General features: G+C 49.6%; 1 protein-coding gene across 3 annotated transcripts in view; it reads right to left on the bottom strand.

The window, feature by feature from the left end:
• ADTRP (androgen dependent TFPI regulating protein) overlaps positions 1-6822 on the bottom strand; it is a 561463-nt gene extending 554641 nt beyond the window's left edge. For 2 of the 3 annotated variants that reach the window (XM_069620433.1, XM_069620434.1), the window contains exon 1: positions 6471-6822. In XM_069620433.1, the coding sequence (XP_069476534.1) occupies positions 6471-6623 (153 nt within the window). In that variant the 5' untranslated portion in view covers positions 6624-6822. The remainder of the gene's footprint in view (positions 1-6470) is intronic. The other variant, XM_069620432.1, reaches the window with a different exon arrangement.
• Positions 6823-23522: the final 16700 nt, after the last annotated feature.

The raw sequence follows: 23522 nt of genomic DNA, 5'->3' as shown, positions 1-23522 counted from the left end.
TTTTTTCATGTCTTACTGGGAAACAACTGTAAATTGCATAGCTTTTTACCTCATGTTTGTCAAAAATTGTGCTGTGAAATGCGTCAGCACATTATTGTAAAATAATGTGCCCACTTAATTATTCTGGGCTCCCTTGCTACACTCAGTTGTTCATGCTAATTTAGCAAATATTTGTGCCCCTCACATTAAAATAATCACCAGCATGACTGCCCATGAAGCATGCATTTTACTGGATATTTTTCTTGTTTTCCTAGTGAAACAATTGTAAATTGTATGGCGTTTTTTCCATTTTTTCTCAAAGATTGTGCTGCAAAATGAATCATTTCACTGCCTTATAAAAAAAACAATTCTCGTAGGTGGGGGACCCCGTGAACCCTTCTGAATCCTTTTGCACTCACTTGCTATGCTTGGTTGCGTGTGCTAATTTGAGGAAACATTTAGGCCCCTCCAGTTAAAATATTCACCCTAGAGCAGTGGTCTTCAAACTTTTTTGGCTGGGTCCCCCCAGACGAAATTTGGGCAGGTCGGGACCCCCCAGAAATGCCAAATGGACAGTGTATATTGCGCGCCGTCACCTGCTCCCATTACAGTTGCTGGGCTCCCTCATCCCACTTCTACCCAGTCCCTGGTCTCTCCCCACCCCATTACACTCCCTGGGCTCTCCCCACTCTGCTCCCACCACTATCCCATGGTTCCCGCCCATTGTACTCCCACCATAGTCCCTGGTTTCCCCCATCCCCAACACAGTCTAAGGGCCAGTGGCGGCTGGTGATTTTTTTAAGTGGAGGGGCATAACTATTTTCCCCAAAAATGCCATAGCTACCGAGCACAATGAGGGAGCCCGAACCAATAAAGGGAGGTTCAGGGGGAGGTTTCCCCTGTGAAATTGTTTTAAATAATGGGTTAAAATGTTGCATTGTAGAGCATACTTTTAACAAAAAAATGGGTAAATATCCAAACAGTTTGTAATTGCTGCTGGGGGGCACAAGGGGCTCCCATGACACTTTTTACTGGATATCTATGATAGATGTCCAGTAAAAAGATACCATCTCTGTCCCCTGGGCCCCACTGGGCCTAACACAATCAACATGATTATGTGTGTATGCAAGGCGCTGCACATTCATACAGCAATCACTCTATCATTCACACAAGCATCCATCACCATACACTCACTCATAACATAAGCATACACGCATCCATCCACATGTTTAAATAAAAACAATGAACATAAACGTACCTTCTGCATTGGTCTGTGTGTGGGTGCTGAAACGCCCTGCTCCAGGCTGCTCTGTCTGTATGTGCGAGGAGGTGCAGGAGCTCCCCCTCGGACATAGACATGCAGTGCCCCAGCCTGCATTTCCAATGAGCTATGCAATGCTGGCGAAGCAAAATGCCCCAGCACTTGCATGGCTCAGTGAGCATGTGCAGCTGGGGAACTAAACTGAATTGTCAAAGGGAAACATTGTTTTCCTTTGACAGTTCAGCCAGCCCTGGAGCACTCCATCAGCTGGAAAAAGCAGCCGTGGGAGTGCTCACTGTTTCACTGGGCTGGCTCTTTAGCTCCTCCATAATGGGTGAGGGGCCACTGGGTGGGCGCCCCCTCACCATTATGGATGAGCCGCCAGGCTCGGACTGGCCTATAGGGCAATGCCTGTACCAAAAATGTAAAATGCTAGTGTGGGCCAGTCAAAATGGGCCACCATTTTGGCCAATGTGGACCAGTTTGATGAGTTACTTAACTATGCAGTTAGTAATTTTGACCATTATTGCTGAATATATCACAATTTACTTACATTTTAACACAAACCACCCCCTTGTGTACTATTGAAACAGTGGGCCTCATTACAACCCTGACGGTAGCTGTGCCGGTAAAACCGGCACGGCTGCCGCCGGAGTGGCACCCGGGCCCGGCACCCGCGAATGGGCAATTACCAGGTCATGCCGAGTTAGGCGGACCTGATCATTTCCCTTTCGCGGGTGCCGGTACCAGTAGATCCCCATTCCCATTTGAGCCCCATAGGGCTCAATCGGAATGGGGAGCTCGGATGCACCGGCACCGTTCATAACGGTGCCGGTGCATCCGACGAGCTGTGCTCGCGGGTGCCGCACGGCCTGCCAGGTCAGAGCTGGCGGGCTGTCAGGCACCGGCAAGCACAACTCTTACTATGGCGGTACGGTAGCAACGGTGCCGGTAGCTTACCAGCACCGTTGTTACCATATCACCATAGTTGTAATGAGGCCCAGTCTGTGACTTAAGGAATGAATATCCATTTACAATTGCGGGCCACTTTTTCATTGTTGGCTGAGACAGTTTCATGCTTCAGCCCGACCATGTGAGCCACCCCTGCCCATTTCTTCCAATCTAAAAAAAAATATATATATATATTTTTTTTTTATATTTCATGCTGAGCTCTCAGGGCCCCCCAGGGAGGCACCCGCGGACCCCAGGGGGGGTCGCGCCACACAGTTTGAATACCGCTGCCCTATACCGCTGCCCTAGAGAAACAATTTTAAATTGTATAGCTTTTCATTCCATTTTTCTAAACGTTGTGCTACAAAATGCATAATTTCTGCACATTATTTAAGCAATAGACTCAGGTAATGCCTCGGGGACCATAGGTGAGGACCCGAGCGAAGCGAGGGCCTTACCGAAGGCCCCGGGGCATTACCAGAGTCGGTAATGCCCCCGACGCTTGGGTTCTATTGTTATTAGTACCCCGGCCTGCAAAAATTGCGTGACCGGGGCACTAAAAGCTTTTTTTTTGTCCCGAAACGCTGTGGCGTTTCGACGCTGCGGCATTTCGGGAGAAAAAAAAAAGAAAATGGCCGCCACCATGGAAAGGGAAAACGGAGTCCGTTTTCCCTTTCCATGGCGGCCAGCGCGCCCGCTCCCGAAAAAAGGATCAAAAAGAAGGTAAGTGGGGTTGGGAGGGCAGGAGTGGGACGGAAAAAAAAAAATGGACCTGCATCCCCGGCGGGGGACGAGGGAAGCCTCCAGCCGTGTGGAGGCGCGGAGCGGGGCCCCGCTCCGAGTCTCCACACGGCTGGAGGCTTCCCTCGTCCCCCGACGGGGACGTAGGACCAAGAAGGTAAGTTGGGGGGTGGGTGGGCGGGAGGGAATTAAAAAAATAAAAAATTGAAAAAAAAGACTTACCCGAGTCCCCGGCGGGGGGCAAAGGCAGCCTCTCAGCCGAGGGAAGCTCGGACCGGGGATGGCCCCGCTTCGAGCCTCCTCATTGGTTATGGGGCTGCCACGCCCCCCGCCGGGGAGAAAGGCCGTGGAATCCCGACAGAGGGATTCCCAGCCGGGTAGGGACCTGGCGAAAGCCAATTAGAATGTTTGTTGCATTCTGCTTCGCTCTCGCCGGGTTACGAATTAAAAATACATTCTTGGGGGAATACGCAGCATAACCCCCCTTGAATCTTTTGCAGTCCTTCGCTGCGCTTGGTCGCTCACACCAATGTGCTATGTTCCTGGTTTTGTAGCAATACGTTGGGGGATGAAGATTAAAATCCACTTTCATCTCCCCCAGCAGCTCCATGCTGCATAGCCACATGCATCTTTGCCAGATTTGAATTTGCATGTCAGCAAAGATGCTTAGACTGTTTGTTGCACTCACATTCTAGGACGGACTCCGCAGGGATTCCTTTTAATGCTATCCGCTATGCACATACACGGCAGGCAGGGTTAAGGATTCTTTAAGTTAATGGGTGTACAAAGGTACTAGTGTCCAGGAATGCCTGGATTTCCATGCTTACACCCTTTACCTAAAACAATAAAAATTGCATTTTGAGGACCACTCTCTCAGCAATTAACAATTTTTGGAAAAAGAGCCACAATATGTTTAGGCAGTGGGAGCTAAGATGAGAACAAAGTACTAGAAGAAATACCATTCTCGATGCATATAGACATTGGCTGGTAATGGTGGTACGCGCAACTGTGTTTCCTTGTGAGCAGCAACAACATGCGTGAAGGAATCAAATATTGGTTTTGGCACATTTTGGTGGCACAGCCTCCAAAATATAAGCAACACCATTGCTACAGATAAGAAAGATAGAATTAAAGGGGGCCAGAAAGCCGACTTTGTGGATGGCATGACAACTGGAAATGCTGTGGCATAATCTGCCAATGCACTAAATTGTATTCCTTGTTTCCTCACACCGATGTAATCCAATAATGGCGTGTTTATTTCATTTTCTCTCAATCAGGAGTACTGTAACATGTCACCTGTGTGTGTCAATTTCAAATACATCAAATAAAATAAAATAAAAGCTGGTGCCGCATAGTGATCTTTCTTTTTGGAGTTAAAAGGAGTTGGGATATATTTGGGCTATTTTCCTGGCCCCATTGGGCTATAGGTAGGTTTCCATTTTTGGGTACTGTTACAATACAAGCATTATTTTTTGTAGAGGTGTAGTACCATTGACAGCATAATGGCGTCCTCATAAGAAATCTGAGAGGACCTATATGTTTTCAGTGGTACTGCACTCTTTAAAAAATAATGCTAAACAGAGGTCCTCATAAGAAAGCAGACATTTCTGATTTCATACAAGGACCTCTGTATGTTGTCACTGGTACTGCACCCCTCCCAAAAAACAATGCTTGTAATGCAATGTAATGAAAGTATTATTTTTTGGAGAGTTGCAGTAACACTGACAACATACAGACGTCGTCATAAGAAATCTGAGAGAACCTCTGTAAATTGTCTGTAGAATTCCACCTCTAAAAAATAATGCCATACAGAGGTCATCATAAGGTATGTTGTCAGTGGTACTGCACCTCTGCAAAAAGTTTTCATATCACGCCTTATGTTTTCATTGTTGGAAAAATGTTTGTGCTCCGAGTGTGATATGTATCCCTCTGTTGGCGGGATAGAAATTAAAAATAGCATCATAGGGTCATGAATGACCTGGATATGCATTGTGTGGTCCTCTGCACCCGATCGAAACATGATTTAACCCGCATTTCAAAGCAAGTCCCATTTCTGAATTTGGGATGCACTTTGAAATGGGTAGAAATGCCCTTTGTACTTCTGCTTTGTGCAATTGCATAAAACGTGGGGGAAAGGGTGCCCAAATGTGTTCCTCTTTGAATATGAGGAAATGTCAAGATTTCTTTTGAGTACATATGCCCCGGAAGATAATGATCCCCATTAAGAGCAATACTATAATATAGGACAACTATGACCATGCTGCAGTTATATATAGAACCAACAGATGTACCCCTTACTTAGCTGTTGCTCCTTCCCCTTTGTGCTGTTGCTCCCACACTTGTGCTTCCCTCCTCCCCCTTTGCGCTGTCCCTCCTCCCTCACTTACGCTGTGCCTCCATGCTCCCGGCACTATCGTTCTGTCCCTTTTGTGCTGTTTCTCTTTCCACCGTGCACTGGTGCTCGTCGCTCCTTCCCCCATTGCTCTGTCGCTCCTTCCCCATCTCCCATAGCGCTGTCGCTCCTTCCCCCTTGTGCTGTTGCTCCTTCCCCCTTACTCTGTCGCTCCTTCCTCTTATTCTATCGCTCCTTCCCCTTGCTCTGCCGCTCCTTCCCCCTTGCTCTTACTCTGTCCCTCTTTCCCCTTGCTCTGTCGCTTCTTCCCCCTTGCTCTGACGCTCCTTCCCCCTTGCTCTGACGCTCCTGCCCCCTTGCACTGTCAATCATTCCCCCTTGTGCTGTCGCTCCTTCCCGCCCATTTTTGATGTCCTTCTCCCCCCCTCCCCATTTGCACTGCCACTCCTTCCTTCAAATGTTGTACAATGCTCCTTTGTACTGCTGCTGGCCTAGCTTTCATCAATTGGATTTTTTATTCTCCCTGTGTTGCCATTTATTTATTATCCCCCCCACAGTGCTTTCCTCACCCCCCCACGACTCCCCCGCACCGCCCTTCATTCCCTCCCATGCAGTCATTTCTTCCTCTGTACTGTCCTTCCTCATTCCTTTCCTCCATGCTAAATGTAAAAGCAATAAACAACTACAACACCCAAAACGATTGCCATTGCCATGCTTGTTTTAAGCATGTGTGATAGAAATACCTGGGGAAAGAAAATCCAGAGAAAATCACAACCTGTTTTCTAAAATAGCACATATGCAGCATTTTATTAAAGCAAACTATTTACATATTTAAAAAACGCGCATGCCCCTGAAAGCCACAATCCAGCTCCAGAGCCAAATCTTTGAGAATACCTTTGTGTAGGGATCTGTACAGAAATTTGGGGACACGCGCACACTAATGAAGCCGTTCACGCTGTTGTCCCAGAAGCTCACAATGCATTTGTAGCATTGATACACTACATACAGTGAAGCAATGAAAGGTGTCGTTACCACCACAGAGTATATCAAATATATCTAGAGCATGGGAGACAGATATGATAGAATATGTTATTATAAAATGACATACGTACATTCTGACACCGTGGTTGGTTGGAAGTCATGGTACAGGGTGACTGACGTAAATGAATGCAATTGGCTGCTTACCACATTGAGAATTGTTAGGTATTTCCACGGCCCGCCATACATGAAGACGCCTGATGGCTGCTTATCTCCCTTCAGCATCGAAACCGAAAACATGATGAAAAAATACCACGCAAAAGTCAGGAAATGGTACAAAGTTAGAGCGGGGATCGCCATTTTAGGGTACACTTGTTCCGGCGTCCTGGAGGTGGTTCGGTGCTGCTTTCTCTGGGGGTGTCCTCGGGCTGCGCATTAAGGTTTGACTGGCAGAACCTGCCCAAGACAAGTTTCTTTGCAGCTCAAAATCAAGCGGCGGAGTATGATCTTCAGGGAAAGCCTTCTTTGTTTTAGTTCTTTTCTGTCCAGGGTTGGAAATAGGCCGTGGCACGTGATGCCCAAGTGGCAGTCATGATTAGTGGAGATTATCCAGCGTTATGCAACTACTTTCCGTACAAGGGGATGCCTGTTTTAAAGCCTTGAGTTTTGCAGTTTGTGCCCAAGGAACAAAGTGTTTTTTTTTTAATTCATGACTGAAACTTCGGTTTTTAACTGGTAGGTTGTTTTTTTTCTCTTGCATTCTTTCTTTTAAAAACGAACTGCATTATGAAACTGGTTCTACACTGCGATATGAATGAATGCATGTTCAACTAGAGATTTTAAATGTGTGCATCGATTGTATATTGCCCCATGTGTACCCGATGTCCTCCAAACCAGACACTGAACCACCCAAATCATTGCATAGGGATCCTTTGTGAAGTGCGAAGGTTTCTTATTAGCCACAATCATGTAATTGTTTTATTCCAAAATGTGTATTTTTTGGGCTTCAAATTACAACTTAATAAACAGTCCAAATGTTTCTAATCTAACGATTCCAAGGTGTTCCTGTGTTGACTTCTGTTTTGCTCGATCGTTCGGACAGCAGACTTGGGGGTTCAGCACGTGGCTATTAGTGAAAGAAGATATGCAGTTATGGATCATGATCGCTAACGAGTGAACGGACCAATATGGCGTCTGAGCTACCCTACCAATACATTGACTTGTTCTCTATGTGCAGGTTAGACTAGTGCTGCATCCTGACCCCTTTCTGCACAATCCCTGGGCCACGGCACATGATGTCCATGGGCTGACAATATACGCAGTGCACTCTTGCCGGATTCTGAGAGGGAACGGTTCGGTCAAAAAATGTTATTGTCCCTCCGGGTCGGCCATGTGTTTTTAAGCCTAAATCGCACGATTTTAGAAAAGTTTCCTATGGACCAAAAAAGGCACCAGGGCGCTGCCATTTTGTGATAATCCTATCACTTGCCCCATCGCGCTGGCTGACCTGCTTTTGCGGCACTAAATCATATCCCCGCCCCTGAGCCTGTCATCAGCAGACGCGTACCGCCCATTTCACAACGCCAAAGCACATCTCGTGTCAACAATCGCTACGCTTGAGATAATGACGTGTCGCCATGGAAACGGCAGGAAGACTCTTTACTCAATAGGTATAAACAGACTGTTTCACAACACACAGCAGCAGATTTTATTCCTCTCTCTGTGTTACTTTGAGTATTCTGTGACTCGTTTCTGTGCTCTGGTCAGCTACCTTTGCCGCTTGTAGCCCGTGTGAACACCTGTACCATCGCTATAAATTATTTTAGTTTGTTTACCACACAATGGGCCTCATTACAACTCAGGCGTTAAGGGTTAACGCCACCGTTAACCCTTAACGCCTGATTCTGATTTTAACACCTGCTTTTAGCAGGCGTTAAAATCCATGGCGCTAACCTGCCATGGTGCTAATTACGCCGCCGTAATTTACGGCGGCGTAATTAGCGCCTTCCCCACTCCCATTATGCCCTATGGGGCAGAAATGGGAATGGGGAAGGGAAAATGGGAAATGGGGATTTACCGCCCCACTCACCTTGGAATGGGGCGGTAAATCCGCCATCCACCATGGTGTAAACAGAGTTTACACCATGGTGGTAAAGTTGGTGCACTTAGCACCAAGGTTGTAATGAGGCCCAATGGCTACAATAATGCCCTACATGTACGAGCCTGAGTATACCGAGGAGGAACTACTGGATAGGGAAACACGCAAAAACGATGAGGCTTCGGACGGCAGTTGGCAGGACGAATCAACGGATGAAGACACTGGACCTAGTCGCATGGACGGTGTTTCCACCTGGTGCACATGCAATCGGTGCGAGCTAATGCCAACCGAGGAGGAGAACTGCTGCTGCTGTGAAAACTCGGGATGCATGGCCTACATCTCGGAAGGTAAGCCACGACCGCAATGCACCACCGAGCTGCCAGACTTCAGGGCAGTCTACCTCACACAGTCTGTGTTGAGGATAATGATGGTGCTTATGCACGAACTTCGCGCAACTGTTCATCCTCGTAATCCGAGTAACGAGTGAGTATACTCTGCTTGTGATGCCACTCCTATTTCATGGTCTTCTACTATATCCAACATTACATATACATATCATGTTAACGCATGAAAGTCGTTCAATAGTGTGCAGTCTCTAGATAGCATTTGTCCAAGCAGAATGCCATTAGTTACAAGAATTCTCATTGACAACAAACATTTAATAAACTTATCTTATTCATTTAAAAACAGTTTGTATCATTCTTTTTCACAGGTGGTACCGGCTGGTGGCCTATCGTTCCTTTACATGGTGGCTTTACGGGAGGCTTGGACACCGCGTTCGAAGAGTAATACCGCCTGTGCCGTTCGTGCCATAAGAGAAACTTTCCCGAGTGACAGCGGTCAGTACAGGGGATTTTCCCTCGCTGTGCTGCAACCTGACCTGTACAATGTGTAAAGTCTTGTATTTTTGTGCCATCAAAATAAAATACAAAAGAAAACACCACATATATTTCAACAACGGTTGTTTCGATTTTTTAAATGAATGAAGTGTGTCTCCATTCAAAGATGGACGTCAGACATCTGTGCTCCGAATGGGTGAAGGTCAGGTCGCTGTGAAGCGGGGTGGTCACTATCTAAGCTAACATAATATATTGTCAATAATGCATGCACTAAATAACACTTGTTCAAAGTCTTTCAGTAGGTTATGTCTCTATAAAAGTCACACATATATCTATACAATCAATTAACCTTGGATTATACAGGCCTTAGGTTAAGGGTTTTGACCACTATAATACACTGGTTGAACTGTGGGTCTGTGCTCACAAGAATCTCCGGTATGTGTCATTTGTTATTGATAGGGAACGATATACTGTGGTAGGGGTCTAATGTTAGTTGGGGATCTGCTGGGTGGGCATCATGGCGTGGTCAGTGGTCTGGCACATGAAGAGAATACCTTGCAGGGACACAGGGTCAGAATGGCAGTAAGTTTCCACTGGCGAGGGTGCGTGGGCAAGGACACGTTTGTGGAGATGAACGAGCTATGTGCTTAGTTCAGGCTGGTTCACATGCAGGACAGTGGAAGAGTGATGTGTTACATTTATTAGCTGTTGTAAATACCTCCAGAGTTTTCCAGTCAGAGTGGGAACGAGGTTGGGGGCCATGTGCTCTGCGCGCTGTACTTTCGCAGTGAGGCCTGGTCACCAAGATGGAGTCGAAAGGGGGTACAAAAATTGATGCCCTGTGTCCTGCTCAGTGGTCCCATCTGCGCGAATGTCAACCAAAGTTAACATCACATAAGGGCAAGGGGCGAACCCACTACTGGAGGCACTTGGTCTGAGTTTCTACTGAGAAGTAAAGGATGAGAGGGGCCTGATGGCCCCTCGCTCCCACACGCTTGCCTGCACGCCCACCGGCCCATCCATCCACCCCCCCCCCTATCAAAGGCATTTCGCACCCGTGGATGAGCGCTACCATGGTGTGCTATCAGCAGTGGCGTAACACAAAATGTGGGGGCCCCCTGCAAGTCATGCTGAGGGACCCCCACCCCCAACTCGGCAACAAATCACAGGTCCTGCTACACTCTTGGTAGGCCTAGATTATCGCACTTGCACAATACGCATGAACGTGCTGCTGAAGGGGTATGCCGCACACTGTACTAGGAGAAAGATATAAATATGTGTTTTAATGAAATATACAACACACGTTCTGAGAAAAATTGGCTAAAAAGCCAGAGTGTTTGCAATTGTTTTGTAAGGTAACACCAATCCAATACATGCAAGTCACCAACAGCTCACAGGAACATTAATGCGTTGCTATTAAAAATGCCATGCTACAATGAAAACATGTCCCACTGGCTGTACAATGTATACCAGTGTAGACACGTTATAACTTTACAGTAAAGCATGCCAGGCCACATTTAGACATATCTAGACTGGTTGCACAAAAATGCCAGTCGATGCAATAACACTCATCAAGAAGAGAGCACACATTCAATCCTGCGTCCCTGCAGCCTCTAACTACACAGCCAAACTCTTTAAAATCTGCACAGAACTGGTCAATCCTGTTGCAGTCTCCACCGCTCCTGTTCCCTCCCAGGCCCTCTGTATGGCTCTGGCCTCTCAAGTCTGCTAAAACTCAGGACATCCTGTCCACTATCTCCTCTTCCTCTCCCTCTTCCTCTCTTGGCCCCCCTTTGGCCATCTCTACCTCTCCTCCTCCTTTCTCCTCTTTCTCTCTGAAAACACCTGACAAGGTTTCTAGACAAGTCTGATTCATGAAAGTGTTGTCCAAACAGGTGCTCCCCTGCTCCTCCAGAAACATCAATTACCATATTGATGCCTTTGCTGCACCTTGGCCGATTTCTGTACCACTCTTTCACCACTGGAACGTTCCCCTCTCCCCTTAAGCACTCCCTTGTGCACCCACTCCTCAAGAAGCTATCTGCCGATCCTACCTGTCTGGCAAACTATCACCCAATCTACATCAACCCATTTCACGGCAAACTCTTGGAAAAATGCTGGCCATCTCCCAGCTTACTCTCCACGTTGAATCTGTTGGTTGTCTCCATGACAATCAGTCGCGCTTCAGAACTGCCAGAGGCATGGAAACTTCTCTCCGGAACACCCGTGAAGATCTGCTCTCAAACCTTGATTCCGGCATTCCTTCTGTCCTAATCCTCCTTGATCTTCCCTCTACTTTCGACACAGTCAACCACGCCATCCTGATCAATCGACTATGTGAGAACCTGGGCATCACAGATCAGGCCCTAGAATGGCTGACTACCTTCCTCTTGGACTGCCCCTCCCAGGTCCAACTTGGTCCCTTTCTCTCAGCCACCTCTCTCTCTACCTGTGGCATTCCCCAGGGCTCTATCCTCTCACCCTGGTTTTTCAACCTCTTCTTAGCCCCTTTGGCCCACCTGATCTATACCTTCTCCTCTAACTTTCAGTGTTATGCGGATGGCACTCAGCTTTCCTTCAGGTTCCTCTCATGCTCATTCCTAACAGTCTATCGTGATTCAGGATTCGTGCACCTCCAAAGATATCTACCTTAGTGTCATTAAGATGGAGATCCTTCTCATTGGGCCCTCTGCCCCTGTTTTTCCTCTCTCACTCTGGCCGCCCGCCTTGGGTCCTCTTCCTTTGCCTTCCTGCGAGGCAAAAAACCTTTTGTGTCATCTTCGTCTCCACTCTCTCTTTCTCTCCTTGCATCTCGAAACGTTGCCAAGAAATCCCACTACCTACCAGCTGCTCCTCCTCAAAGGGACTCTTCCCTTTCTCTCTTTCCCCCAGAAGCTCACTTGCTCCAGAGCCCCATTTCGCTTTAGGCTAGACTACTGCAACAGCCTCTTTCTCAAGCTACCTTCCTCTACTCTCCACCCTCTGCAACTAATCCAGAACAGGACAGCGAGGCTTATCCTTGGCCACAAGCCCAGGGATCATATCTCTACAGCCCTGAAATCTCTCCACTGGCTCCCGGTGGTTTCAAGAATCAGGTTGAAGACCCTTTGCATTGTCCACAAGGCGTCCTGGGGTCGGGCCCACACTACATCCAACACTCTCTTCCAAAATACCTTTTTTCTCGAGCCCTTCCCCCGGGCTACCTCCAACTCTCTAAGGGCAAAATGCTTCTTCAGGCAGAGAGTGGGGCGTAGATCTCTCTCCTCTGCAGATGCCTCCCTCTGGAATGGCCTCCCTGCCCTCTCAACCTTAGCGGACCACCTGTTGTTCTGGAAGCAGCTCAAAACGTTCCTCTTCTCCTCTGCTTTCGCTCTCTCCCTCCCCTGCTGACCTACCAGACCTACCTGTCTACTGTACTGACTGGTTCCTTGGCTACCCTCAGAGTCTCAATGAGTCCAAGCTCTTTCTTGATCAGTCACCCTCGCACTGCCTCCGGCCTACCACGCACTTAGGGACTGTAACTGTAACCCTACAGTCCCTTGTTCTCCTTGCACTACAGAGAGCCGCACTGTCCTGGCAGCAATTACGCAGAGCATTACAGCCCTGTTTTCCCCTTCCTTCTTCCTTCCACTTCCCCCCTCCCTTTCCCCTTGCATTTCTCATTCTCGCACTTGCACGATTAGAATGACACAAGGCCTAGTAAGATCATTTGTCTTGTCCACCCTCTATCTTCACTCCATTGCTTGTCGTGCCAAGAAACACTTGTGTACAGGCGTGTTATAATAGACTTATATCATATCATTTTATCACAGATGCTCAAAAAAATATACAATGCTGCAGTAAGAAATGGCTAGACTAGCAGCACCCAAATGCCAATCTAGTCAGGTAATTACACTTAGCAGGACTGCTTTATCAGAAATGCGCAGTTATAAAAAAGTCATACCAAACTGAGGAATAACTAGACTGGCTGCACCAAAATGCCTCTCTAGCCACTAATACCACATATCATGCCTGCTTAGCCTGGACATGGACAACCATTATGATTTATCGCACAATCCCACTGCCCACACATCCCCTCTCACTCAAATGACCTACCCCAACCTCCAAAATCAGCTCCTTGGCCCAGAATTACCTTCACGTCCCTCTTCCTTGTCCCAGGGCTTACATTTGAGGCTCCTTGCCTCATAGGTAAGTACTGAGATGAGGAAGCGTGGGATTAGGAGTAATGAATATACAGGTAGCTAAGTCAGGCATTACCTCCATGTACCTCTACCTCATCCCAGTGCTTGTGTATGAGGCATAGAGCCTCATACACAAATACTGTCTCATACACAAGTACAGGGACAAGGAAGAATTGGGCTAGGAGTAATGACGATTACCAATAAGTAATTAAAGCATTAATCAGAAGTAGGGGCTTAATAATATTCAGTTAACTGGGCTGCAGCACTCACCCCCAGACATTTTGGGCTGTGGTGACTCAACCTGGCTGACCTTCAGAGCAGTTGCCGGACAGAACAGGATACCGATGTTAAATGGCACCTGGGTTTCGCTGTTAACAAGGGCCCAGCAGTTACTAACGTAAAGCATTTCACTGCTAGTATCTGCATTCAAATGCCAAATGTTTTAGGCAATTGAAATGGTGATGTGGGTTTAGTACTCTAATGCCAGGGAAGTGACTGGAAGGGTAGAAAGGGAACAGGAGACCGTTCATTCTCACAACAGTTCATAAGTGGGTGCTTTCACACTTAAAGGAGAGCGTTAACTGCTTGTAACATTGAAGCTGCACTAGAATAGTCTCATTAAAATGCGTAAAGAAGTTAGGGGCCCCCACACAAATAAGTTTGCCTTCCCCACCACCCGTGAAGTTAGCACCTCTCCCAACATTTGAAGGATCAGCCCCCCCCCCGAAATGTAGGTTCTGTTGCGCCCCTGAACTCAAGCACAAACACCATTCACAATATACACGCATGCACACCCAGCCATCCTTACATTTAAGTGTGCACTCTTTCACCATACAGGCACACCCAGGCAGCCTTTCATACATTTACATGTGTACCCTTTCACCATGCAGGCAAACCCTGGCAGCCACCCATATATTTAAGTGTGCACCTTTCACTTTACACGCACACCCAGTCACCCATACATTTGTGTGCACCCTTTCACCATACACTCACACAGGCAGCCACCTCCACATTTAAGTGTACACCCTTTCACAATACACTCACACGCACAAACGTCATTGGGTTGAGGGGAGCCCTATTACTTCAAAATGAAGTAATTGGGCCTCAGTAGAAGTTTGCTGGTCTGGTAACAACGGTACTGGTAAGCTTGCCGATACCGTTGTTACCAGACCAGAAAACTACAAGTTCTGCTCGCGGGTGCCTTCCCGCCTGCCAGGTCTGACCTGGCGGGTGTACCGGCAGCCACAAGCAGAGCATGTTGGATGCACCGGCACCATTCTGAATGCTGCCGGTGCATCTGAGCTCCCCATTCCCATTGAACCCTGTGGGGATCAAATGGGAATCGGGACCATTTTTTTCTGGCGCCAGCAAATGGGCAATTACCGGGTCCATGGGGGGCGTAATGACCCGTAATTGCCCATTCACGGGTGCCAGAAAAAAGCGCAGGTTTGGCGGCAGCCCGCCGGTTTTACTGGCAAGGCTAACGCCAAACTTTTTTTTTTTTTAAACTTTATTTTTGAAATTTTACAGAATAACAGAAAACACATGTGCACCATCAGGGTGCACTAACGTCACGAAGCGGAACAAAGGAGAAAAGGGGACGAATTGAAGAGAGGGTAGGGAATGGAAGGGAATAGAGCAAAGCGAAAAGAAAACATAACATTTCCCGCTCCCGGTTACGACCGCGGAGCTGCCCCACCCCACTCATGGCCACAACAACAAGCATCAGGACTTTCCTGGTTAATTGCAATCATCATTAAGGCACAAATATATAGTGTCTCCCAACCTCACAGTTCTGTTTCGGAATCAGGAGCTCTCAGTAGTGGAAGGAGCTGCACTGTTTAGCAGATATGTAATATACGGCCCCCAGATGTCGGGGGGTCGAGCATGCAGTGGTAGGGTTCTTATAAATTCACTCTCTACATCCTGACAGTAGGTAATGTCTTTTTTCCAATCTTCAATTTTGGGTAGGGGGCCCCGACTCCAGGCCATAGCTATCTGCCTACGGGCCAACACCAGGAGGAGCGCTGCCAGTCTGCGGGATGCAGGACTCAGGGATTTTGTGAGGCCGAGGAGGGCCGCCAACGGTAATGGGGCTACTTGTTCCCCAATAATATCGGCGACGATCTGTAGTACTGAGGTCCAGAACCGCTGGATTCCGGGGCAGTCCCATGCCAAGTGGAAAAAGTCGGCATGTGTCGCTGTGCAACGGTCACATTGGGCCGATACTTCAGGGTGATGACGGTGTTTCTTGGCAGGGGTGTAATATGTCTGGTGCACGTAGTTAAAGTGTATCAATTTATATCGTGTGTTCACCGCGACTTTCTGGGTTTGGTATAGAATGTAGGACCAATCTCCAGACTCTATCGTCATCTGGAGGTCCGATTCCCATCTTTGTTGAGTTCTGGCATTGGGTGATCCGGTGTCTGCTACCAGGGATCGGTAAAGTGCCGAGACCAACCTCCCCTCTCCCCCAGCCTGGATGGTATTGTGCAGCAACTCCCACGTGGGGGGTTGTGCAGGAAAGGAGGGCAGTATTTTTTGTAGGGTGTAGCGCAGTCTGAAATAAAGAAAAATGTCTAAAGAGGTGGCACCGCCCCTATCTTTGGCCATCTGAGGCGTTAGGAAGGTGCCGCCCGGGAAGACATCGCCGAAGGAGTGGATGTTAAGCTTGTCGGCCCATATTAAAAATACTTTCTCATTCGTGAGGGGAACACCCGGGATGAACCTGGTCGGTAGCAGAGGGGAATATCTCACGGTCACCCCATACTTGGCAGCCATTTTCTTCCAGACCGCGTACGTAGAGAGGACTGTATTTAGAGTGTTGTACGGAACTGGGATTTGACTAATGATAACGGCACTGAGCAGATTGGGAGAGACCAGAGCACGCTCCACCTGCACATGAGGGCGCACAAAGTGGATCGTGTACCAGTGGCTTAGAAACTGTGCCTGGGATGCCCAATAGTACTTCTCGATGTCCGGGAGCGCAAGGCCTCCTTTTGACGTCGGCAGAACCAGGGTGTCGTAGGCCACGCGCGCCGGTTTACCGGCCCATAGCAGTTCCAGGACTGCAGTCTTGATTTTCAGGAGGAAGGATTTGGGGAGGAGTAGCGGGATATTGGTAAACATGTATAGAAGTTTGGGGAGTATAACCATCTTCGTAAGGGAGGTCCTACCCCACAGTGTTAGTGGGAGCGTTTTCCACCTGTGCACCCGTTCCTGAATGGAGGTGAGCGTGGAGACATAGTTGTCTTTATATATCTCGTGATGGTTACGAGACATGAGTATACCTAGCTAGCGTACCCCTGAGTTCTCCCATTTAAAGCCATGGTCGTCAACGAAGTGCACCGTGTGAGGGTCAGGGGGAATATCACAGATTTAGAGTGGTTGATTTTCAGTCCCGACATTTGCCCAAATCGTAATACCTCCCGCATAACTGGGTTAAGGTTCTCCTGGGGATTGCCGACAAATAATATAACATCGTCAGCATAGAGAGAGACAATCAATTTGTGTGGACCTAATTTGAGGCCTCTGTGTATTTGGAATTCGCGTAGTCTGGAAGCCAGGGGTTCCATGATAAGAGCAAAGATCAGAGCCGAAAGTGGGCATCCTTGCCTCATTCCGCGTTCAAGTGAGATGCATGTGGATCTGGTGTTCCCTAGTGTGATATAGGATTTGGGGCTGTTGTACAATAATGACACCAATTTAATAAAGAAGTTGCCAAAACCCATTTGTCTGAGCGTTGCTAGCATGAATGGCCATTCCACAGAGTCAAACGCCTTCTCGGCGTCAAGAAGCACCGCTATTGCCTGGTGCGATGGGTCCAGGGCCTCCATGACGCCAAACAGACGCCTGATGCCATAGGTGGTGCTGCGCCCTGGGACAAATCCAGCTTGGTCACCAATCACTAGAGCCGGCATAAGGGGGAGGAGCCTGGAGGCAAGAATTTTGGCCAGGATTTTATTGTCTAGGTTGATCAAAGAGATTGGTCTATAAGATGCACATTCGTCAGTGGGTCTGCTGGCTTTGTGTAGGAGAATTATATTGGCTTCCCGTAATGTTGGGGGAAGGCATCCGCTTTCGATGGATTCTTCATATACGCGTAACAAGAGAGGGGCGAGGGAAGTTGCGTAGGCCTTGTAAAACTCTCCGGTAAGACAGTCCGGACCTGGTGCCTTGGAACTCGGGAGGGACTTTATTGCTTCCAGTATTTCTTCTGTTGTTATCGGGGCGTTGAGAGGTTCTCGTAGGTCTGCCTCCACCCAGTACAGCTCGGTGTCGTCTAGGTATGCTTGCAAAAATTCAGAGTCCGAATTGCCTCTAGAGCTGTACAGGTCCTGATAGAAGTCTCGAAATGCCTTGGCGATGTCCACTTCTGCGTAGACACGCTGGTCTTGTGCGTCTTTCACACATTCCACCCGGGTCGGGGTTTTGTCCACTAATAGTAATCGGGCAAGCAGGGCTCCTGGCTTCTGACCCTCTCCATATTGTCGAATCTGGTGTTTTCGCCCTAGGAATTTTAGCTCTCTTTCGGCTGTTTCCCTGAACTTCTGGAGCTCCTCCTTCAGTTCTGCTTGGATTTGCGGGCTTGGAGCTGAGATGGCCTTCCTCTCAAGATCCTTCAAACGGGTTTCGCTGTCTGAGAGTTCACTGCGGATCAGCTTCAGTACACCATTTTCCTTACCCAAACAAATACAGCGCACAAAGCATTTCAGCGTTTCCCAAATGATGCTGGTCGCCCTGACTGAGCCTTGATTCCTCTCAATGAAGGATGTTATTTCCTCGCGCAGTTCATCAGCAAAAACTTTGTCTGAAAGCGCACCCGGCTTGAATCTCCAGTTCAATCCGGGGACTGATGCGCCCACCATGGAGACGTCAAGTGTGACCATTGAGTGGTCGGATAGCGTGCGCGGTAGAATTTGGCTAGATCCCCAGGCAAACGGACAGTGGGTAGAGGCCATGATGTAGTCTATCCTGGAGCTGGTGTTGTGAACGGGCGAGTAGAATGTAAAGTCCCTCGCATCACGATTATGATGCCGCCATGTGTCAGATAGGTCGAACGCTTGACATATCTCACGAACTTGACCACTGGCTTTGGATCGATGTCCAGTGGTGTTATGCGATCTGTCTAGGATAAGGTTCATCGGTGTGTTAAGGTCTGCACCCCATATGATTGTTTCTGCGTTGGACTTCCCTAGTTGGGACATCACCCAGTTAAAGTTGTCGGGTCCATCAGTGTTGGGAGCGTAGGAATTAACAATCACCACTTCTTTTCCTGCAATTATTCCCCTCACCAGCAGGCCCCTGCCTTCAGTGTCCTTCACCGATTCAATGGGACTGAAGTTAGTTCTCCTATCAATCAGGATGGCGACCCCTCTGGCAAAGGACGAGTACGATGAAAAGTACCTGTGACAACCCCAGGACTTGGCCCACTGTGATTCCGATGCCGCCAGGAGATGGGTTTCCTGAAGAATGGCGATGTTAACCTTGTGTCTGCGGAGACACTGGAGGATTTTCCTGTTCTTTGCCGGCTGGTTGCCGCCGCGGATGTTCCAGGTGGCTATTTTAAAGGTTATGGCTGGCATTCCGAAAGCTGGTTGAATTCACGCCTGTCAGGGCGGGAGAGCGAGAGTGGTGCCTTGAGGTAGTGGAGTGGCTAGAGTGTTTGGCTTCCAGGTTATCAAAGTTATATAACAACAACGTTGTGAGACGAGAGCGGGGTGAGAAAAGCGGCCGCGTCCAGCCCGAGTCCCTCCCATGTGTGGGCAACCCCCAACTGGCCCCCAGTAATCCCCCCATGTAGAACAGAGATGCAAGCATAGCCGCGCTAGGGGCACTGGTAGCCCACCAAGAGGGTGCCGGGCTTCCTATGGCGACGTAATTTCGTTCCTGCGATGTATATTGATCATAGAAGCAGAAGGTGCGCAGGTCACGACTGCCAATTGCTGTGATTGTAGGTTACGGAGGGTCCCCCCTCGCTCGCTCTTCTCGACGGGGTCTCGGATTGTTCCCGCCATGTCTGCAGCCATTCCGGTCTAGGTAGTCATTGGCTTCTTCGGGGGAATTGAAGAATTGGGCCTTCCCCTCATGTTGGATCCGCAGTTTCGCTGGGTATAGCATGGAATAAAGGATCTGATTGTCCTGCAGGCGTCGCTTGACTGCCGTAAAGGATCTTCTCTGCGTTTGCACCGCCTGTGAGAAGTCTGGGAAGACTTGAATGGAGTCGCCGTCGTATTGCAGTTTCCCCTTATCTCTGGCAGCCCTGAGCATGGTGTCGCGATCCTTGTAGTTTAAAAGTCTTGCAATGATTGGTCTGGGGTGCGCGCCGGGCGCCGGCCTAGTGTTCGGGATTCTGTGTGCTCTTTCTACCACAAAAAGCTGAGACAGCGTTTCTCTGCCGAAGAGAGCTATGCAGATCTGTTCCACAAAGTCTTCCATTTTATCTGGGATTTGTCGCTCCCTCACCCCTATGATCCTGATGTTGTTCCTGCGGGAGCGACCCTCCAAATCCTCATTCTTGGCGCACACCACCTTCATCTGGGTTTCGAGCACAGAGACACGAGATGTCAGTGCCGCTGATCCATCGTCCAGGTCGGACACGCGTTGTTCAACATTGTCGAGACGATCGGCTTGTTTATCTAGCCTGTGTTGAAGCTGGTCGACCTTCGACGATAGGGTGTCCAACTTGCATCCTAGGCCGCTGATACCGGCCTTCAGATCCATCAAAATCTCCCTTATATCAAAATGTGGGCCCTGGCCCTCGGTTGACATCATGTCAGGTGGCGGGGAGATGGGTCCGCTGCTGGCCGTGGGCTTGGCCTGTGAGCTGGCTTCGAAAGTCAGTTTCTTCTGATTCCTATCTACCTTCCCCATGGTAGCTCGGGGAGAGTGTCCGCGCTGGGTTGTGGCTGTCTTAGTCCGGATGTTAGCACAGTGCCTTTGGTGCCTGATGTGGAGAGTTCATGCACCGAGCGTGGGGCCTGCACGGCGCGCCGCCAAAGTTTGCCACAGGCCTTCTATACGAGCTGCGTCGAGGGGCGGCGGCACACGGTGCAGTCAGCGGCTTGTATCAGAGCTTCAGGCCCAGCCATCACGGGTAACATCTTCTTATGCCCAGGATCAATGCCGCCGGGGTTTACTCGCTTTCAGATATCCGGTCAACCGGACCAGCCCCCGCCGCATCCGCGGCTGAACGGATGGGCGTCGTGGGAGGCTCCGCTGGGACGGGCGCCGCGCCTCAGGCCTCTAGAAAGCGTGTGGTTAGCTCCTCCGTGCTGCACATCAGGCCTGCACCACAGCGGATTAAGCAGCGTCCGGCGGCGGGACAGGCGGGCCCACCCAGCAGCCGCGTCGAGCCCGCCCGCGTTGCAGTCTGCTCCTACCTGGGTTGTCTCGGGACTCTGGCACCTCGGCTCGTCGCTCCACCGTCCTCACGACAGGCTGCCGTGTGGGACGGAGACCTCCTCGTCTCGCGGGTGCCGGCACGCACACGTCCGCTCCGCCTGTGCGGCGCCGCTCCTGGTCCCGCCACCGAGACCTCCGCCAAGTGCCCGCCTCCGCCGCTCCGCACACACGCAGGGGCCGCACCGCCCAATCCGTCAGCCGACAGGCCTCAGATTTGCGAGCGAGTGTCTCGGGCTGTAGGCAGGTGTCTGAGTCGAGATTTATGTCAAAAAGATCAGTGGAGCTTCGTGAAGGTGCACAGCCGTAGGATGGGTATTCCAACCATCACAGGAGCATCGATGTTACAGGATTCATTAGAGCCCTACGGAGCTCTCTCAGGAAGCGGCCATCTTGGCTGGCTCTCTAGCGCCCTCTCGGCTACCGCCAAACTTGTAATGAGGCTGATTGTTTCTTTTTGAAATCACTCTTACTTCATAAAGAAATGTTTTTCTGTTAAGGACCGAACCATAACAGAAATTGTTTCTTCATGAAGGCAGAGTGACTTCAAAAATAAACTATTTCTTTTTGAAGTCATAGGGCTCCCCCACCCCATGATATGGAGGCCGCCAGCCTGGGGTCTTCCATGTCATGGGGTAGGGGGACCCCTCGGACTTCAAAAAGAAAGTTTCTTTTTGCAGTCACTCTGTCTTCATAAAGACATTATTTCTGTTACATAATTAATGTCTTTATGAAGGCAAAGTGATTTAAAAAAGAAATTAAAAAAAAAAGATATTTTGAAAAAATATTTTTTTTCATTTTTATTTTTCAAGTAGGGGCCCCTCCCAGGACATGTTCTAGCAGGGCCGCCCTCACCGCGGGGGCTGCGGGGGCCCCTGTTACGCCAGTGGCTGTCAGGGGCGATAACGGCCAAGGTGTAAAACACCATGTACACTTCAAAAGGTATCCCACGCCAAAAGGGCAATCGCTCACATGGCCTCCTCAGACCCCGTGTCTCCAGGCAGGCCAAGCCTGAGGCAGGCCGCCTCCCTGCAATCCACATAAGTGTGTCTCCATTCAGTAGTCTTCCTGTGCCTTTTCTGCACGTCCACCGCCCCATCCATCCACTCCCGCTCCCCTATCAAAGGCATTTTGCACCCGTGGATGAGCGCTGCCATGGTGTGCTGTCAGGGGCGATAACGGCCAAGGTGCCAAACACCATGTACACTTCAAAAGGGATCCCACGCCAAAGGGGCAATCGCTCACATGGCCTCCTCAGACCCCGTGTCTCCAGGCAGGCCTCCCCTGAGGCAGGCCTCCCCCTTGCAATCCACATAAGTGTGTCTCCATTCAGCAGTCTTCCTGTGCCTTGTCTGCACGCCCACCGGCCCATCCATCCACCCCCCCTCCCCTATCAAAGGCATTTCGCACCCGTGGATGAGCGCTGCCATGGTGTGCTGTCAGGGGCGATAACGCCCAAGGTGCCAAACACCATGTACACTTCAAAAGGTATCCCACGCCAAAGGGGCAATCGCTCACATGGCCTCCTCAGACCCCGTGCCTCCAGGCAGGCCAAGCCTGAGGCAGGCCGCCCCCCTGCAATCCACATAAGTGTGTCTCCATTCAGCAGTCTTCCTGTGCCTTGTCTGCACGCCCACCGTCCCATCCATCCACTCCTCCTCCCCTATCAAAGGCATTTCGCACCCGCGGATGAGCGCTGCCATGGTGTGCTGTCAGGGGCGATAACGGCCAAGGTGCCAAACACCATGTACACTTCAAAAGGTATCCCACGCCAAAGGGGCAATCGCTCACATGGCCTCCTCAAACCCTGTGTCTCCAGGCAGGCCTCCCCTGAGGCAGGCCGCCCCCCTGCAATCCACATAAGTGTGTCTCCATTCAGCAGTCTTTCTGTGCCTTGTCTGCACGCCCACCGGCCCATCCATCCACCCCCCCTCCCCTATCAAAGGCATTTCGCACCCGTGAATGAGCGCTGCCATGGTGTGCTGTCAGGGGCGATAACGGCCAAGGTGCCAAACACCATGTACACTTCAAAAGGTATCCCACGCCAAAGGGGCAATCGCTCACATGGCCTCCTCAGACCCCGTGTCTCCAGGCAGGCCAAGCCTGAGGCAGGCCGCCCCCCTGCAATCCACATAAGTGTGTCTCCATTCAGTAGTCTTCCTGTGCCTTGTCTGCACGCCCACTGGCCCATCCATCCACCCCCCCTCCCCTATTAAAGGCATTTCGCACCCATGGATGAGCGCTGCCATGGTGTGCTGTCAGGGGCGATAACGGCCAAGGTGCCAAACACCATGTACCCTTCAAAAGGTATCCCACGCCAAAGGGGCAATCGCTCACATGGCCTCTTCAGACCCCGTGTCTCCAGGCAGGCCAAGCCTGACGCTGGCCGCCCCCTTGCAAACCACATAATACCACAACATAAACACGTCATTCATTCACAAACACACCCCTGTTTCTAATACTTTATAAACCACTTGATATGTCTCATGAGAACATCTTTGTGCTTTGCAAGTCAACTCCTGAACGTTCTACCTGAGAAGCACTGAGATCTATGCTAATCTGCTCGTCGTCGTGCCATCTGTGACCGCTTCGAGCAAACTCGTCAGTGTGCTACCTGTGGCCATCTACCTGTTCTCCTGCAACATACTGCTCGGTCTGCTGAATCCAACTGTTTGTTGTTCAAGGTAAGGCCATGTATCCTAGTCATATTTCGATCATTTTTAAATTTCTATCTATTTGC

The sequence above is a fragment of the Ambystoma mexicanum genome, chromosome 5q (genome assembly GCF_040938575.1).
Source record: "Ambystoma mexicanum isolate Mex_15411 chromosome 5q, UKY_AmexF1_1, whole genome shotgun sequence".
NCBI lineage: Eukaryota > Metazoa > Chordata > Amphibia > Caudata > Ambystomatidae > Ambystoma > Ambystoma mexicanum.
Note: the sequence above shows the minus strand (reverse complement) of the source record. Positions and strands in the feature narration are given on the sequence as shown.